At 45.9% G+C, this 19,005-nt stretch overlaps 2 protein-coding genes across 3 annotated transcripts in view; one reads left to right on the forward strand and one right to left on the reverse strand.

Annotated features, from left to right (window-relative positions):
* Window positions 1-2,882: 2,882 nt before the first annotated feature.
* Window positions 2,883-7,248, forward strand: CCNI2 (cyclin I family member 2; the record flags this gene model as incomplete). The annotated part of the gene is made up of 4 exons (XM_082005968.1): window positions 2,883-2,996; window positions 4,358-4,492; window positions 5,257-5,331; window positions 6,499-7,248. The coding sequence occupies 4 exons, from the start codon at window positions 2,883-2,885 to the stop codon at window positions 6,703-6,705; spliced, it is 531 nt and encodes a 176-aa protein (XP_081862094.1). The 3' UTR covers window positions 6,706-7,248.
* A 461-nt stretch (window positions 7,249-7,709) lies between these two features.
* The window catches only part of SEPTIN8 (septin 8), a gene marked incomplete at its 3' end in the record, with an annotated part of 45,514 nt that continues 34,218 nt past the window's right edge, over window positions 7,710-19,005 (reverse strand). The window contains exon 10 of one of the 2 annotated variants that reach the window (XM_082005965.1): window positions 7,710-7,875. In XM_082005965.1, the coding sequence (XP_081862091.1) occupies window positions 7,710-7,875 (166 nt within the window). Of the gene's footprint in view, window positions 7,876-13,216; window positions 13,272-19,005 lie in introns of those variants that run through there. The other variant, XM_082005966.1, reaches the window with a different exon arrangement.

The following is a 19,005-nucleotide window of genomic DNA, read 5'->3' on the forward strand; positions in this document are numbered from 1 at the left end:
TCCTCCCTGCGCTGCAAAGTGCTCTGGATGCCGAGGCCTGGGATCCTAGAGCGAGGCCAGGAGTAAGCATCAAACACACAAACAAACTGAAGACTGTAAGAGTCAGTTGCTCTGTATTTTTGCCAGAAGGCTGTAGGTGGGAGCAGGAATGTGGACAGGATGGATTTGGGGCTTCCAGAAGGGTTTCTGATCTCACCCACCAAACTCACTGGTGTATTGCAAGAACAGCAACACGCTGGTAATGACAGGATGGGGCCGTTTCCTCACCCCCAGCTGAGCATCACCAGGTGACTCAGGAAGCTCGAGGACAAGGTGTTCAGCAAACACGGTCGCTTTGCTATTTATACATTGCCATGGTATTACTCAGAGCTGTACTGTATGCAAAGATTTGTAGACTAATAGAGTAATTTAGCACCAAAAAGATGTATCCCAAAGGGTTGGTGAGAGAATAGGGAGTCGTGTGTGGGCAGACAAAGCTGAGGAACAAGAAAAGGTTTAACATAAAATATTGGAACCAGCTCCTCACAGAAAATGCTGCATGAGAAAAACAAAGAGAACCAGGAGCCACGGGGAAAGCTGAGGAGAGTAGTTGTGAGAGATGCAGAGACCCTGGTTGGAAACGAACACAGGGTGAAACATGGATGCCGGCAGAGCAGCCCAGCCCTGGGAGGGGACAAAGGTGCACATGCTCCATGAAATGCAAAAAAAAAGGATCCTTCCCAGTGTCTAGAAGTAAAACAGCTCCTGTCAGGTGTTGGGGATGGCGTGGATGCAACAAAAGGGAATTTTGCATGCGGCCATGCCAAAGAGAAGGGGCAGCAACCCCTGCCAGGAAAGGGGGCAGGGGCGATCGGCGGGCTATGCTGAAGGTTACCATGTTTCTCAGCGTGGCAGAACTTCCTCCTGATGCCGGGAACACACGGCTTTGCCATGATCTCTGCACAGGCGAGACAGACCCACGCTGGCTGAGACGACGCTCACCTGGGAACTGCCACGCGGTTTGGGCCAGGAGAGCGGTGATCTGGTGTGATCCAGCTGCGAGTAGGACAGGGCTGCGCTCAGAGGCCCCCCGCAGTCTGCAGGAGGGAGCCGTGCTGAAAAGGCCTTTCTCACCCACGAGGTGGCTGTGCTTTTTTCACCGTGGTGCCTTTATTACACAGAGGTTACTTGCCGAGAGGTGCAGCACCGCCCGCGGGCAGCCAAACCGCTCACGGCTCCCCGGCGGGTCTCGATGGCCGCCGCCCCCACCCGCCACGCCTGCGCGCAGCCGCGGATGCCAGCGGGGGCGCGGCCCCGCCGAGCCGAGCCCCGCCGAACTCCGCCGAGCCGAGCCCAGCCGAGCCGCTCTCCGCTGGCGGGGCCGCACCGAGCGCCCGCCCGCCCGGCGCCCACATGCCGGGCACGGCACCCCCGGCGCAGCCCAGCCGGGCGGGTAAGGACGGGGAGGGCGGGGGTCTCCCCCGGGGACGGGACGGGACGGGGCTGCCGCCGCCGCCCTCGGTCGCTGTGCGGGACTGGAAGGGCAGTCCGGGCGCTGATGGTGCGGGAACTGCTCGATGTTGTTCAAATTAGTCGGAGGGTGAGCTTTTAATTAATTATTCCCCCCAGCTACAGAAAGATAAACTTTTCAGTGCATCAGACTGGACAAATGAATCTCTTCTAGCTCTCCTACTGAGAGAAGGGAGATTTGGCTAGACATGAAGAAGAAATTTTTCACGCTGAGGATGGTGAGGCACTGGCCCAGGATGCCCAGAGAGGTGGGAGATGCCCCATCCCTGGGAACATCCCAGGCCAGGCTGGACGGGGCTCTGAGCAACTTGATCGAGTTGAAGATGTCCCTGCTCATGGCAGGGGGTTGGACTAAATGGCCTTGAAAGGTCCCTTCCAACCCAAAGATTCTGTGATTCCATGAAATGGTCCGGGTGGTTGGGTTTGGATGCGCTGACATCCAGCAGCAGCGAAAGCCTAAGTCATGTGTGGTTCCTGCTTTCAGTGAAATGCACTGATCGCAGAGTTTCAGCTTTAGAAATGTAGAACAGTTTCCAGAGGATTCATGTCACTTTGGGGTTTTTAATGGAGCTGCAGAGATAATGCTGTGAGCTTCCAGAAAGCACTGATGACGAAGCCCCACATCCACCACTCTTTACCAAGAAAAGCAGAAATTTTACATCTTTTTTTTCCCTGCTGTTAAACACCAAAATTTAAGCATTTGAAATACTCAGTTTCAGGTTGAGGTGTTCTTCACCGCTCGGTTCTCATAACCGAGAATATGAGATATTCTCAATGATATTGTTCAGAGATGTTTACTTCTTGTAAATACGTGCTTAGTCTGGGGGGTGGTATTTCCAAAGTGTTGCTGTTGCATGCCTTCCAACAGCAACAGAGAAAGATTAGACTGCTTTAAGGAAAACTGTTAACCGGGAATTAATAAACCTGCTAAGAACAGTCATCTTTGAGCTTTTGTATGGAAACAATAGACCTCTATTTGCCAGAAGCTTGAACTCAGGTGATAACAGGTTGCAACTTAATAGCTCTGCAAATGGAGAGCTGAAACAAGGGCAACAGCGTAATACATACTGCTCGACCCAAGGTTACTCAAGCCTTTACACAGCCCCAGAGGAAAAAGCTCGACTGCTCTGTTGTTTAGCCATCTGACATGTTTTCTTTTATCATGAGCTTCCCCCTGGGGAAAATGGATGACAGAAATGCTCTGTCTGCAAACAAACAAATTGTATGGCTGCTCCCGACTTAGTTCTCAGTGTTGGAAAGGCATCGTGAGAGGAAGTCTCATTTAGTATAAGGAGCTGGGATGTTGCTTTATAATTCAATTCTCTTGGTTTTGACAGCAGCTCCCACCTGGGAAACTGGCTCAAAGACTTGCCATGAAGTGCCCTGGACCTCCAGAGAGCTCGAGACTTGCCTTCTTCCTGGAGAATGCCTTAGCCAGAGAGGCTAGGATTTGGAAAGTGCCAGTTTTCCAGAATCTCACCCTGAAGGTATTCTCCCCTGTCCTCTTTGGAAGTGCCTAAGGGACTGCAGAGATGCAGTGCTGGGCCTGCCATGCAATCCACCTGAACACAGAAGTCCTCCCGCATGGACTAAGCTTAAGGAATGGAGGGGGAGGAGGGTCTGTATTTGTTCCATCTTACATCTCGTTAATGCCCCGTGTAAACCAGGTGCTTTGCACTTTGTTTTGACTCAGGTAGTTTTGGGAAATCTGCTGGGGCAGGTAAGAGTAGACAGTCGGTGGTAAAGCCATAAATATGTCATGTAGAGTTAATTATGCTTGACGCCATCTTTGAGTCCCATCTATTCAGATGGTAGAAGAGGGAATTCACTGAGGTCTGCAGAAACCTAGCCCCATTCCCTGCTGCTAAAGCAAGTCAGTCTGCTACCTTAGGAAGCTACAACACTTAGTGGCCCTCTGTGTGCAATGGAAACAGCTAGGCTCAGCTGCTTCTGTGAAGTGCATCAGACCCGTGCAAGAATGCACAAAAGCCCCCTGCCAACCTTTTCTCTGTTTTGCACTAATGTAGAAATGCTATTTTTTACCAAGTGTTTTTACTAACAAATAAAGCAAAATAGTGGAAGGGATAATGTGATGGGTTACATTAAACTAATTGGTGGTAAATGTTGTCTGTTCTGTGGAGCTGCTCAGCCCTTTCAGTTCTCCTACAGTAATGTTCAAATATGCGCCATGGGTCACGTGTGGCATTGTAATGGCAGCCAGGGTAAAGTCCTTCCTCTCATCTGAACGCATCTTCAAATAAGCTATAACAAAGAAAAAAACAAGTATGCTTTGCCTTGTGCCTTGGGGCACAAGAAGCCATAAACCTGGCTTCTGTGGTCCCAACATTAAGCAAATTCAAGGGCTGTTAAAAAAAAAAAAACAACCTTGCAGAGTAAATGAAAATCTGCTCCTGATTCCAGTTTCTCTCTCCCTGTCGAGGCTGTCTGAATGAAATGTGTGCTGCAGCAGAGGCCTCGGTCTTTTCTGGAGGGGGAAGTAATGAGCAGACTGGGCACTTTGTTTGTAAGAGCTGGGTTTGGTGGTTCAGCTGTGCAAGGGGAGGGCTGGGTGCTGCCCCATTCAGAGCTCCAGTAAATTCCAGTACCAGGCCCTTGTAAGCACAGCTAGAGCCTGACTGGGTGGGCAACACAAATGAATGCTTTAAACTGCTCCGACACTTGCCCTCACTCTGTAGACACAGCCAACAACTTTCTCCATTTCAAGCCTCCAGACATCTGAAATGTTAATTAGAGCACTTAGAATGATTTGAGCCTTCCTTTGGAGATATGTTAACAAAATCATCAAAGCACTAACTGTATTTTTCTTCTAACTTTTTCTTCCCCTCAGGGCACAGATATCTCTCTATCGTGTTATAAGAAAGCAGTTCTCTGGATTGCAGAAATAAGCTCTCAGTTCCAGTTTTACCCTGAAACATTTGCCTTGGCTACCAGCATCCTTAACCGGTTATTGGCATCAGTAAAGGTAGAGAATCTCTGTCAGCTTGTTCCTGACTAGATTACTGATTGGGGATGTAAGGACTATGTAATCAGTTTACACACAAAGCAGGTGCTATGTTTGGCAGCAGATTTAGGGAGCAGTCAGGGTCTTCGCTGGGGAAGGCTTTTAAGCATGCATATATATATATATAAAAAAAGCTGGAGTGTTTGATGAGGTTCCACTGACTTACAGTCCTCAGTAGAAGTGTTTGCGTGAGTTGTAATCCAAAGATAAGTACAAAGAAATCATGATCATCTGGTTATCTCTGCTAAACAGAAAACATCTGCATTATCACTTTTAATATTTTAGTTTTGAAACCACTATTTTTAACCAAACCGTGGGGCCAACTTTTCCTGCAATTGAAGCAACAGCAAAGTTATGAGTTGAATTGAGCCTTGCAGCTCTCAATTCTATTTAGATGGATATTGGCATTTGGCAAAAGCGTATTCATTAGTATCTCAGCTGAGAAGAGGAATAACATTGCATTGTAAATACCGTGGCATTGCATCGTCTAAAAATTGTGGGATACATGAATAAAAATTGCACCAAGGAGGATTTCTTTTGTTTCACTTTGGATTTCCTTGCTCTATTTCCAGCTTCAAATGAATATTCCTGAAGCTAAACTAATTCAGAAGCAACTGTAACTTAAAGGAAAGTTTGAAACTTGCGCATCTGTCATAGAATGACAATTATTTTCCCCAAGACTCTTATCTTCTTTACTCAGTGTTTTCTTCTTCTTCTCCCTTCAGGCCCAATTAAAATATCTTCAGTGCATAGCAATTTCCTGCCTTGTGCTTGCAGCAAAAACGAATGAAGAAGATGAGGTCTGTATGTTTAATTTTAAACACACTAAACTCATTTCTTGTGTTCAAGCTGTTTGTGTTTCCAGTTCTTTCAATAACTTGGGCATAATGAGGAAGTGTTAACTTATTTACCCTAAGCAGTCCTTAAGGGATGACAGTATCATTTTCAGTCCTGTTTCATCATTGCTTGGAAGAATTGTGACCTTTATGGATGAAGGACTTGTATTTGCTTATGTGATGGATGTGTTTCCCTCCTCCTGCCCTTAAACCTTTCTCCTTTCTTCTGAATCTATGGCTTGCAGTAAAGCTTAGTCTGGGCGGGACAGTCAAGATGCACATGCACAGTTTTGTGCGCACAACATCAGAGTGCTGTAATTCCATTGTTGTAGGTCCTGGGAGGGTAAGGTAGGCGAGACAGAGCAGAGGTTCTTCAGAGGAAGCTTAAAATAGGTGAGTTTGCTTGGAGTCAAACTGGTTTCTGAACCTGGTGAGGAAATGACTCAGGTCTGCACCTCAAGGTGAGCTTGTAAAATCAGCAACCATGTAAGTGTGAGATTACACAGGATAATCTCTCATGGTAGAAGTGCCCTGATAGACTTCTTCAGACATTTACAAACCTGGGCATTTCTCCTCTTTCCTTCATTCTGTTTTGAAAAAGAACAGGAAACCTAGGAGTTGGAGTTGGACATGCATGTTTCTTTGAACAACCTCCTCTGTAGTGACGTGCTCTTCGTAGACTTTCTTAGGATGTGTCATGCTGAGGTTATTCTCCTTTTCCCCTCAGCTAAAAAGGAGAAGCTGAGTCAATGACCACAGGAAACAAAACCACCACAGAAGGCCCTGTAAAAGAGGCCAACAGGAAGCCTCCTCCTTGTCAGAGGAGCAAAACTAATGAGACTGGTAGCAGGGGACGTGCATCACCGAAGCCGCGTTAAGGAGGCTCACAGTGACCCGGGAGGTGAACAGCAATCGTTCTTGCCGTGGGCTGGGTTTGCAGCCAGCTGCCCTTTTGCAGCTCACATCATTGAGGATGGCAGTTATCAAGGGAAGTGGTCTCCTGAGCGAGCGTTCTGCTTAGCACTTTGGGATGTTATAAACTTGTCAGATCCCTTTGCAATACAGAGAAACACACACGGCACTGTATAGGACGTTGGCTTCTTTATTATTTTTAAATTTTTTTTTTTACAGGTAATACCATCCGTGAAGATGCTCGCAGTGCAGAGTGGTTGTAAACGTTCTCCAGCTGAGATCTTGAGAATGGAAAGAATTATACTGGATAAGCTTCATTGGGATCTTTACACAGCAACACCAATGGATTTCTTAAACATTGTAAGCGCTAAGTTTTGCAAATTTTTTTTCTTTAAACAAACAGCTCCTTATCAAATAAGACTATAGAAAACACAGATGCGCACACATACACACACCCACACATCCTTCCCAAGATGGCTTGCAAACTACCTGTTCTTAGCTATCTGCAAGTCTTTTGAAGAATGTTACAGTGATTTTTTTTAATTGATTTTTTAAATTTTCTACTATTTAAAACTTCATTTTTCTCAAAAAATTTACTCTTATCTTTAAAGGACAACTAAAATGGACGTTAAAAAGATGCTCATAATGCATGACTATATGCCATTTTTATTTTTTTAAATACACACTGCAAAAATATTTCTAACTATTTCCATTCTATTAATACTGTACATAGAAAGCTGTCAGAATTTTGCTACATTTCACAACACAGGTTTTTTTTCTTAAACCATTTTCCTTTCCATCCCACTAATTATTCACCCGTTTCAGGCAATGAGACTACTCCAGTCTGGCACTTAGTTCACACTGCAGTTACTAAACATTTGATAGAAACAATTAAACTTCGTCTTCAAGAATCGATCATGTGCTAGTAAGGCAAAAATCATGTGATACGAACACATCCTGGATCCTTTTTTTAAGGTTATGTGCAAATATTAAGCCATCTTAGGCTGCTGATTGTGAAAACTGCCTTTCTTAGGTGCTTGTTTCCTCAGTGAATTCAGAGTGCAGTCGTAATTATTGGTTTTACTCTATTCGCATCTGCCCGCCTGAATTGAATCTCCTGGATAGCAATCTGGGTAATGCAGAAACTTCAGAAATTGTTAGGAAACACAGACCTTTTACATTCGTCATAAGCTCAAAAAAACAGTTCAGTGGTTGTCAAGTACAAACACAAAACAAAAAGAGGGGACAACACCTTTTAGGTTTCCTGATATGAGATGAACTTAATCTGTACTTTTGGTTGATAACATATGAAAACATACAAAGTTCACTGACCTCTGCTTTTTTTTAAATATATATATATACACTTTATCTTCTCTCTAGTTCCATGCCATGGTGATGTCCAACTGGCCCCATCTACTACACGGGCTGCCTCAGATGAATCCTTCCCGCCATGTTGCACTCTTGACCAAACAGCTACAGCACTGTATGGCGTGCCACCAACTATTGCAGTTTAAGGGCTCCACATTGGCTTTGGTGATCATCACCTTAGAGCTGGAGAGGCTGACTCCTGATTGGTTTCCTGTTATTACTGATCTGCTAAAAAAAGCACAGGTAGGAATCAAAATGGCCTTTGGTCACAAATCTTAAGGCCGGGACACCGATAAATTAATAAAGCACGTGTGTATTTACAACCAACGTTGCACTTTAGCAGCCTTCTGAGAAGCATGTGTCCATGTTCTGCCTTTGCTGCAGACCCTGCTAGTGCTAACGAGAGAGGGAATAAAACTGCCATTAAGGGCTGGACTGGGGAGAGGGCTTTCCTTTGGGCAGGGAAGGGAGCTTTCTAAATTGCTTGGCCACAAATAGCTCCCTGCGTGCTGAGCAAGGAGAGATTCTCCCACAGTGGGAGTGTCTGAGAGCACCTGAAAATCTGCCCACTGTGTCCCCAGCCTCACATGGAAGACTGCGAGAACTTCTAAGTAAGTACAGTTACATTGCTTTTAAAATATAATCAATTTGGCTTCTAATGATACACATTAGAGGCAAGCTCTGGTGGTTTCTTTAAAGCTTTTCTCCAGTTTCATAAAACACATGCCTTTTAAGAGAGTATACCTAGAAGGCTAAAGAGCCTGGTTGTCAGCTTACCGTTGACCCATTTTGTGGTCTTTAATTGGTCTAAAATAACCTAGCCTCCTTCTGTCTCTCTCAGCTGTTGTCACCTCCTAAGAAGAGGGAGTGCTTGCCCACCTTTTGTGTGTCCAGGAGCTCCTGCGTAAGCGTGTTGCATCAGGGCCAACATGCATATTGCTGATATGCATCTATTGAGGCATCCAGTACAGCCTGTCCCTGCCCTCCCCCTAATTACAGAGTTACAGAGGCAGTGGCCAGGAGAGAGAGTAATTTATCATGAACTTACAAAAAATCTGCATCTTTCCTTACAGGTGAACAGCACGGAATTCATCCACTGCAAAGAGCTTGTGGATCAAGAGCTAATGTGCTTGCAGCCATCCAATGCTGTTTATATTTTCTGTCCCATCAGTCAAGCCATCCAGGGCCATCCCACGGCACGGCTACGCTACCACGACCCTTCTGCACTGAGGCGTTCCCATCAAATGAGGTTGAGGGTTGCTGTAAGCCAGCCCGTTTCCACACTTTTCACACCTGCTACAGCCCAAATTCCTGATGATGCCATGGAGACAGATGAATACTATGATGGCTTCCGACACCTGTACAGTGAGGATGGGGGAGCGAGTGGTGGGAGGGTGAGCGCGGGTGGCTCGTGCCCTCAGCCAAGGCCTGGAGAAGGCAGGTCCCCGTGTCCTCCCTTACAGCCGCCTGAAGGGGACTAGTGAATTCAGCCGCTCCAGAACCAGTAGGTCCCAGCAAACAGAACAGCCGACGGCTGTGTTTTTTAGAGGATAACGACATTTAGTATTATCTATTTTTTTTATGTCCTTCCTAAGCAGCATGTGCTACCCCTCAGTTTTTAACATCATGTAAATACAGAAAACTGGGGAGAGGAGGGACTTGGTTACAATCCTACAACTCAGGGATCAAGTTGGCAGAAGGCTACGAACTGCAACCAGAGAGAACCAAATGTCTCAGAGTTTATTTTTAAAGTAGCTGTGAAGAAGTGTGATGGATTGAGCCTTCCGTCCTGCTCACTCCACTGTTCTCTTATTAGAGCTAGTCTGACTTGCCCCATGGGAGAGGGAACAGGAGCTGCTTTGGAGGAAGGGGGAGCTGCCACTGCTGTATGAGTGGTGCTCAGGTGGAACCAGTTTTCATTTAGTAGTGAGAAGACTGAGAACCAAACCCTCCAGTTTTTCTTAAGGCCTTACCCTGGAATCCAGGGGTGTGAGGTCTGTGCCCCTTCCTGGTTAAGCCATTAAGGACCCAGTTCCGGTTCCTACAAGCTGTGGGAAGTCACTCCTTGTCCGCGATCGCCGCTGCCTCGGGCCCTCACCAACCAGCATGTGCTGTTCAGGGCTTTTTAAATTTATTCTGTCTTACCAGACTGGACAATACAAAATGCCTTTAATTAATCTTCCCTCCCCTATTTTTTATTAACTGCTAATAGCCATAGCAAAGCAGTTTTACAAACTACAAAGGCCAGTTTAAACCTCTATTGCACTTCTGAAAACCAGCCTTACACATTCTTTTAAAAATAGGTGTTTTCTGTGGGGTTTTTTGGTTTTGTTCTAAACAATAGGGCCAGCATTTTCAGGTGATTGTTATCCAAGTTGTAAGGTATAGTCCAGACAGCACTGGATGAGTAACACCACCCACCTGCAAGCCCTGTCACAGAACAGGAACGGGTTTCGTGTGGACCCGCCCAGGCCAAACACTGAGCAGGCGTCTCACGTAATGACACAGGATAAAAGAAGAGGGGACAGGGATGAGCCAGGAGCGAGGAGACCCTCGTGCTGCGTAACAGCAGTACTCATCAGTGCAGGATGAAAGTTTCTGGCCTTCTTCCCCTGCTCATCATCTTACCTTGCAGGACCGCTGTCCTGAGCAGCTCTGTTAACAGATTTCTAAAGCATTACGTTTGCCAGAACCAGCCCTGAGAACAGAGCAAGCTTTGTAGGTGCGCAGGGAGAAAACCATGCTTTTCTTTTTATACCGCAAAGAAAGCAGTGCCCAAGCGTTCCAGAAGGCAACATTTTGTGTCAGAGACCTGGCGCACGTGACACACGCGAGCAGATGTGGCTCGAACCAGCGGCGATCCCACGAGGGCGAGTCAAAGCTACTGCACACTGTGAACGCTGTGCTGCAGCGGGAGCCTCTGCCCCTGCCAGGGCTTGCCGCAGGGCTCAGGTTTTAGACCTGGCGAGGTTTACGAAGTAGCCGCGTGGCCGGGGGCCAGGCAGCGGCATGCTGGGGATATGTTATTTATTCATCCTGCCTACCTACCACAGGGAAGGTTTTCATTGCGTGGTAGGGCTCTTCCCTCCCCCCAGTGCAGCACCTTCCTTTTCTATCGCAAGCTGTGACGTGACTGCCTGACTTTTTGAAGGGGACACGTTTTTTGTAGTTTTCATTAAATAAAACCTAAGCTCGGTCTGCAGATTGTCAGTGTGCTCCTTGAAGAGGCCAGCCAAAAGCCCACAGAGGGGCTCCAGTCCCTGCGGGAAGCTGGGGTGCGTGTCTGGTTCTGCTTTTCCTCCTGAGCCCTGTCTCAAGCATCTTCACCAGCTGCGTTAACCGGCGGAAAGGCTAGCAGGAAAGTTCTACGCACAGTAATGAGCGTGCTGTAACTTTATGCCACAACAACCATACTTCATAGTTTTTCCCCCAGCTTTGAGCCTATGTACGTAGTTTCTTGCCCGTAAGCTGGATGACACATTAAAGCCCACGAATGAACCTGCTTTTTAAAAACCTCTGCACCTCTGTATGATCAACGTTCAAAAGTATACGCTCACAGACAGATGAGGTCAGTGCTGAAAAGCCCACCAGGGTCCTGTGTTCCCCCATACCGGGGTGGGAACAGCAAGGCTGGAGCCCGCCTGCCCTCCCAGGCACGGGTCCGTTCTGCACACCTATTCCAGTGCTGGAGAACAAAGGAACTGACACAGGTTAAAAAGTGCCGCTTACCTTTGCGTTCCCGCCATCGTTAAGAATGGCACCTCCTGCCCTAAAGAACACGCGGCAAACTTCAGGAAGAAGCTGCTGTTGCAACAAGGATCATTCTTGTTAATGGAAAGAGCATTTTTGATAGGGAGAGCTGCACAAATTCCCTTCTTCCCAGCACAACGGAGGCTGAGGCCGTGAATATCTTTCCCCACACTGCCTGGACAAATAGTGAGTAACAAGACCAAGACACAGCGCACCCAGGTGACAGCAGTAACAGGAGCAATCGTTTTGCCCAGCTGAGTTTCACAGATGATGAGTATCTTCCTTCTGTGCCTGCCTGCTTGGATTGCGCACGGCCTGCGTGCGAGAGACGCAGGTTTATTCTACCTGCAGCTAAACTCACCGCTGTGGATCCCATAACCGTTTTGCTACACACCAGTTACTGGAGACAACATGCCCAGTTCAGCTGGCGCAGTGAGTGCTGGCAGAGATCGGACGTGTTTAGGGCTAGTTTTGTGAGAGGGGTTGTTTGGGGGAACATTCAGCCACTGCAGAACTCCAGAGAACACTTACAGAGTATTTTCACACAGCTCTTAAGGTGCCCCATCTTGACCTGGTGAGGAAGGTTGCTTCCTCCCTCTCTCTGGGCAGGAGCACAGCACCGCTCCCCGTCCCGGGCTCCAGCCCTCAGCAGAGAAGTGAGGCCGGATTCACGCAGCAATGGCAGGATCCCTCTCCTGCCGCAGCCTCGGCCGAGGAGAGGCACACCTAGAACCACAGAACCCTTTGGGCTGGAAGGGAAAGGCCATCTAGTCCAAGCCCCTGCAATGAGCAGGGATGTCTTCAGCTAGAGCAGGGTGCTCAGAGCCCCTGGGGGTCTTTGCTCCCAGGGTAACGGGGTTAACAGAGGGCAAGTGCAGTAACAGCAAGGGCTGTGAATTTGGACACAGCACTGTGTTGTTCCGGTGACTATAACTAGTATACAAAACATGTTTTTAACAGATGTTTGTTAAACAAGTCAGTTTTGTTTTTATTAAACCCAACTTTGGTACAAGCAGGTCATTCCTGAGATGCATTTACAAGGTTGTTTTAAAATGAAGATAAACTGGGGCCTCTCCCTGTTCCTGTGTGAAGTTAGACGGGGGCACAGCCATCACACTTTTTCTGCCCCCCCCCCCTTTTTTTTTTTTTAAATGAGTATTTGTTTGTAACAGACTGACTTTCCCTTACACACAGAGCTCACAACCAGGAACACTCAGTCTCCAGCTTTAAACCGTTTCCCCTCCATTAGCATGTAACATTTAGTTGTCCTTTAAACCGGTTCCCTTCTCACCCACCACATCCCAGCAGGACGTGCCGGAGGCGGGACGGGCCAGGCAGGGTTACCCGTCCCCGAAGCAGCGAGCGAGGAGGCAGGCAGGGAGCTCTGGGGAAGGGGTTAAGCTGAGGCACATGTGTGTAGCCCTAAACAAATGAAGGTTGGGGGACTTTGGTTATGAAGCCTGTAAGTCTACAGAAAAGAGCTACAGGGAAGAGTTACCGCTAAGAAATGCAAGAATCCAGGTGGAAGGTCAGGGAAGTTAGGAGGTTCTCCAGTTACACCCCAAAACCAGACCAGAGCGGAGTGTTTTGGTTTTAGTGCAAGCCATGCAGCAGCCTTAATTAGCAATTTATGTTTTGGCAAGTATCTTAGATTTCAACTTTATCAAGAAACCTGATCAAGCAAACTTTTCCCAATCAAAAGATACGGTGCATCTTAGTCCTTGCTATATAATCTCTTCTGTGCAATATATCGCAAGCTTAAAGGTGAAAGCACCAATTAATTTCTTCTGCATGAGATGTTTTGGCCTTAATAAATCTTCTAATTAACATGTCTTCCTGATGGTATGGAGCACGCACTGGGAAGACTAAAAAAGCTACAGAAAGAACAAAAGAGAATCAGTATTTAAGTTTCAGTTATTTACATTAAGAGAGCATGAAAGGTCAAAGTACAAATCTAATGTATGCCGCCCGACAGCGTGTGGGGCCGGGTACAGACATTGGAATTTAAACCATCGCAACTTGGAGAAGCTCCCACGGCTGCCAAGATCTTGTCTGGAACAGCTAATCAGAGGATGGAGTTAAAATTTTCAAGAGGAAAGACTGCTGACAGGGAACATCTAAGAAGTCTTGTGCTACGGAGACGCGGGATGGGGAGAGGTGCGGAGCCGTCTCCAGCCCGGCCAGGACCGACCAGCGCAGGCGGCCCCAGCTGGCTCTCCTGGCTAGCGGCTGTGCTGGGTCCTTGCCTCGCGGGCTACGTCCCTCACAGCGCACACTTCTCCCTATCGAGCGGGACAAGGAGCCGAGGCTGGGTTTGGGTCGTCTCCCGAATGGAAAGCATCGACATGTCCTTGGGCCTTGCAGCTCCACAGCCGAAGCCTGGTGACCAAGAAATGGTCGGTACCTACCTCGCTGCTGGACTGCTGTTGTAACAACATGTGGCACTTCTCATTCTCTTGCGAGCATCTCTACGAGCTTTGCACAAGTATTAATACATGATTTTAACACCACTCCTGTGGAAAAATACTTGCCCATGTACGTCATCCTGAATCACCAGGTGGCCCATCTTTAAAGTGACCAGCTACTCTGCCACCTTAGTTTCCCAGTTAATTCTTATGTACCTGAATGCACTTTCTCTTCCCTGGCCTCCTAGAAGATTTGCCTTTAAAAAGTATTGCGATGGAAACTGTTGTAAACATTTCATACAAACCGCTTGGTATCAAATGCTAAGTCCCCACAAAGGCTTATCCTTCAAAAATGTAACAGGCTCAAGCGACAACTCTAACCCCGTGCAGGCTCAGACTTCCACCCGCACTCTTCGTCAGCGATCGCTACAGGCAGTATCACACCAGCTCCAACCACCGCTTCTGGTCAGCTCTCTGCCGTGGACGTAGAGCTTTTTGTCTGAAGTACAGCATCGATCTCACTCCAATACCAAATAAAACCCAGGGACACCCGAAGTTAACTGACTGTGACGCCATAGGTAGCAATGGCCCACAGAACAGAGACCAAGAACAGGCCTTCAGGTAAAGCTTCAGCAGCAGCTCTCTGAAAAAAGAATCCCAAACTAAAGCCATGCTCTTTTTTTGGCCTTAATCTAAGTGTATGATGTGCTTCTCCAGAAAAAGCATGCAGCTTTGCAAGTACCATTAGGAAACTATCACCCTCTGCCTCCATTCCCTTTTCACTCTACCTCTCAATCACCTCTTTGGGCATCGTTACATCAGCCAAACCGCTGGTAAATCTACCTGCCCCATCGCCAGATCCCACAAAGGAGAAGTACAAACAAGCTTAAAGGCAACTTTTAGCCCAAATAGGGATAGCATTTCAACTGATAACGTAGAATTTCTCCCCAGATTACAGATGATGTGCTTTTCAGCATATTGTAGCTAATTGTTAATTAATTAGCTAATTTTATTTTTGAATGTTCCCGGTAGTCATAAGACATCCTATGACTGGTAAGCCTTCAATCATTACACGTTATTATTTCAACAGAGATCCACTAGGTAAAGCAGGAAATCCACTGCTAAATAAACGACACCACAAAAACTCAAAATACATGTGAGATTTAATAAAAGAAAAAGAGTACAAAGTGAGTGGAAAGAACTGAAAGTCCAAAAAAAAAAAAAAAAAAAAAATCAACACCCCACCCCAACACATTCGGGATGACAAAGCGAACGGATACAGCATGTCCGAGAGGCCGGTACCCACCCTGGGCCCCAGGCAGGTCCCCAAGGCACCTCCACATGCTCCAAGCCAACCACCCCATCTCCACCCCCGGGGCATCCACCACAGCCAGACGTGACACCTACAGAGCTTAGAGCTCCACAAAACACATTTTAAATTAGAAAGCAGACAACATACATGATGGTAAACGTTTAAATGATTAAAAAATGGATAGTTTCTCCCATTAATACCAACCTTTTACAGATAAATATATAAAACAGCTGAAAGATGTGTAACTGAACAGCTTCAGTCAATTCTGAAGGCTTTTTCTTTCACTTCTAGCCTACAAGATGTAAATCTTCGGACTGGAGTGAGATTAGCATCACCATGCATTTGTAACTTGTTAAATAAAAATAAGATACAGAACTACCCTATATACCACATACTTAAAATCTTATCTCAGCCAAAAGGAAAAATCAAGTACTAGAGGGAAAAAAAAAATTTTACTGAGTCCCATTGGGGAGATTATGCTGTTGGCTGCTCTAAAGAACAAGTAACTACGAGGAAAAGGTTATGTCTGTCACAACATGAAGTCAATGTATATATAATAATAATCATCATCATTAAAATATTGTTACATACATTCTGAATGTCTTCATCAGAAAAAGCTGGAAGTTTCTCCACAATGCCCATGGATTTGAAGGTTTTTACTCTTTCATTGTCATCATCATTAATAGCAACTACCTGTTATTCCAGGAAAAAAGAATTGATCTCTGACAAGCCGGGGCAGATAGAAATCATTGGCATAGAACTTGCTGGTTGCAGCATGAGATCAGGAGAAAACTATCGACTGGACAAGTGCCGGCAAGGCAGCTGTTTGCATACCCAACATCATCAGTCACTGTTTTATCCCAGCCTTCGTAGCATTGGCCTTAAGAAGCAAAACAATGAACCAAATAGTGCTGCTTACTCGTGCCTTTAGTGCACCAAGGTTTCTCTCATTAGCAAAAAAATCAAAATCCTGCCCCTAATTTGCTCCAGGATTGGACTGTAGTCAGTGGTGAGCTGCACGTAAGAATAGGTTGGGCTCCTTGTACGTTTCTCTCAGAAAAAACACATTAAACCTCCTAACATTTGACAGTTACTCTTTAAAATACATCTAACCTGGAGGCACAGCCTTAAAAATTGAGTGTTCAGCTTTCAGCAGACTCCTAACAAGCATGCATAATTTTTACTCTTTGAAAAATGTCCTGTTTTAAAAGGTACCCGTGAGATCTTCATGAGGCTCTTACTTAAAAGCATCAAGTAACACTGACATGAGTCTCAGTATATCCATATAAAAGGCCAGTGTCCACATGAAAACAGTTTCACACCTGAGCATGTATTTAGGGAAAAAAAATAAAAGCTGCTTTAATGGGATATGCAAGTTAAAGAATCTCATCTTACAACCCAGCAAAATGCTGCCCTCAAACAGACCTTGCTCAGATGCAAGGCTGTTCTCCTCCACCTGCAAGTCAATACGGAATTTCCTGCCATCTTTGCTTAAAGACACGTCTTTAAGGGGAACAAAAAAAAAAAAAAAAATCAGAGAAATCTTGCAACATTAATAACTAAATAAAAATGCACACACTCACAACTAACACTTAGCCAGCCAGTGTTTTTATAAAGTCTAAAGACACTATGTGAGGGTTAATATAAAATATTTGCTTTCTTTCAGCCTGTTATCTGATGGATGGATGGAATTGGGTCCAACTATTTTTCCATGACAACATAGCTAGTAAGTCTCTATTCAGTTATCATCCTGCCTTATCACAAAATGGTTTGAGTGGAAAACAAATAACATTGATCCTAATTATTCCTCTAAGCTCAGTTGCCCAGGAAAACAAACCTGTGATTTCTAGGCATGAAGAGTATTAAAGGAAGCACCTTCTAAGAGGAATAGAGCCTATCGGCATAAATACAGTGCATAGCTCAAGATCAGGGGATGCTCCTTATTAGGCACATAATAAGTTTAAGGTTAAAGAGTAAAAATAGAGATGACCGCTTAAATAGTTTTCCACAACAGTAAAATACATTGGTAAATGACAAGTGAAAAGTTACACAAATCCTGTAGTTCCACATTATACAAACTCTTATGAAAAATCTTTCTATATAAATGTTCTACTTTAGCAGTAAAGAAAATTCAAAACATTGTCACATGAATTTTATTAACCACTCTCTCTCTCCTTATATATATATATATAATAAATGATGTAGAAAGTGTTTGGAGTAATTCAGGATTAAAATACATAATTACTGGAATGAGGATTACTCTGAGTAAGATTCCCAGGGCAGAAAATCTAAGCACTAGGTTTTTCCACCCATTCTAAAAACTTATTCAAGTTGAGAATTTTGTTAGAAAAATAAACATTTTGGCATTCTTCATACCAGTACTCACATTTGTGTATGTACAGGGGAAGGTAGATGAGCCTCAAGCAGTCACCTTAGCCAATTAAAAAAAAAAAAAAAAAAAATCTAGAAAGCAATTATTCAGCTGGTAAGATGAGTTCAGACAAACAGTTATGGTCACTTATACCTGGCTGCTCGGTCACTGGGTTTAGAACAAAACATCTTACTGTAGGGATTAGTTGACTTTGTTTAACAAGATGTACATGGTAAGGTTACTTCTGATAAAAGCCTCCTGATAAATTCTGTACAGATAACAGCGAGTCGTTACACTGCAACCACTGAAGATGCTCATTTTCTCTTTCACTTTGGTCCACTCACACAATGTTATGAGAAGGGTCACAGGGTGGGAAACTCAAGCAACTTAACACATGAAAGCACCAAGTCCCCTCTTGGCCTGCAAGTCTGTGTGTGATTAACTGAAAGAAACAAAACATAAAAAAAAAAAGCATGAATTAACGTTACAAAAATTAAACAAAAGCAGAATGTAGCAAAATATGTCAAAAACAAAAAAGGAAGAGAAGGGACAACACAGCTCGGGCATCTGAAAACTCACAACAGACGAGAGCAAAGCCCCGGCACGCTGAGCGCCGCGCCACACAGCACACCCCGCTCGGCGGCTGCGGGCGCAAAGGAGAGGCTGCGCACAAACACCTTCTTCCCTCCTCGACACCCGCGACTCCTCCATCTCCATTTTTTCCTTATGAAAGCTACCAACAACGCTGTGTTGAAACAAGCGACGATAAAAGGTTCGACTAGCTCTCCTAAAAATTGAAGCAAGAAAAAAAACACCGCCTGCACGATCCCCATCTTCATTCCCCCTCCCCAAGCTCACGATATAGGGATGCGGCGGCGGGATGGCTTAGGGCTGTGCTCTGACACACAGGTTTCACAAGACCCCCGGCTCCTTTTGAGGCCTCCCAGATGAAGAGAGGGTCTGGGAAGACAGGCCGCTGGCAAGGCCAAGGGGAGGCACCTTCCTTTGAATTTTTTATTACAAATTTCATTGTCCCGCTTGAGTGGAAACCCCCAAATACCACATTTTGAACTAGCTCACAGGTTTGCAAAAGAAAAAAAAAAACAAACGCCAATCCAAAACCAATTCCTTTCCTCTCCCTAATTTATTCATTTTATTCCCAGTGACGGTGCACCTCCTCTAGCCGCGCTCCGGAGCTGAAGAGATCCCCCCTGCCCCAGCACTGCGCGGGGGTCCCCACGGCGCAGAGCACGTGCTGTGGGTGTCCCTCGGTCCTTCGTACGCCGCCTGAGCTGCCGCCTTCTGACCGCAGCCGGTCTCTAATCGCCACCCAGAAGAGGAAGGGCGTCCGGACTCACATCTGCAGGTGGGCTAAAGCCGGCAAAGCGCAGGAAAGCTAATTCTACTACAGACAGACGGAGCAGAGGGGACGCTGCGGCATTTCCGCCTGGCCAGCTCACACGCAGTACATCACCGCCGGAGCAGCCCAGCGACCGGCATCGCTTGCGCAAGTTACCAGC

This window comes from Phaethon aethereus, assembly GCF_964289735.1.
Source record: "Phaethon aethereus genome assembly, chromosome: 14".
Classification (NCBI taxonomy): Eukaryota; Metazoa; Chordata; class Aves; order Phaethontiformes; family Phaethontidae; genus Phaethon; species Phaethon aethereus.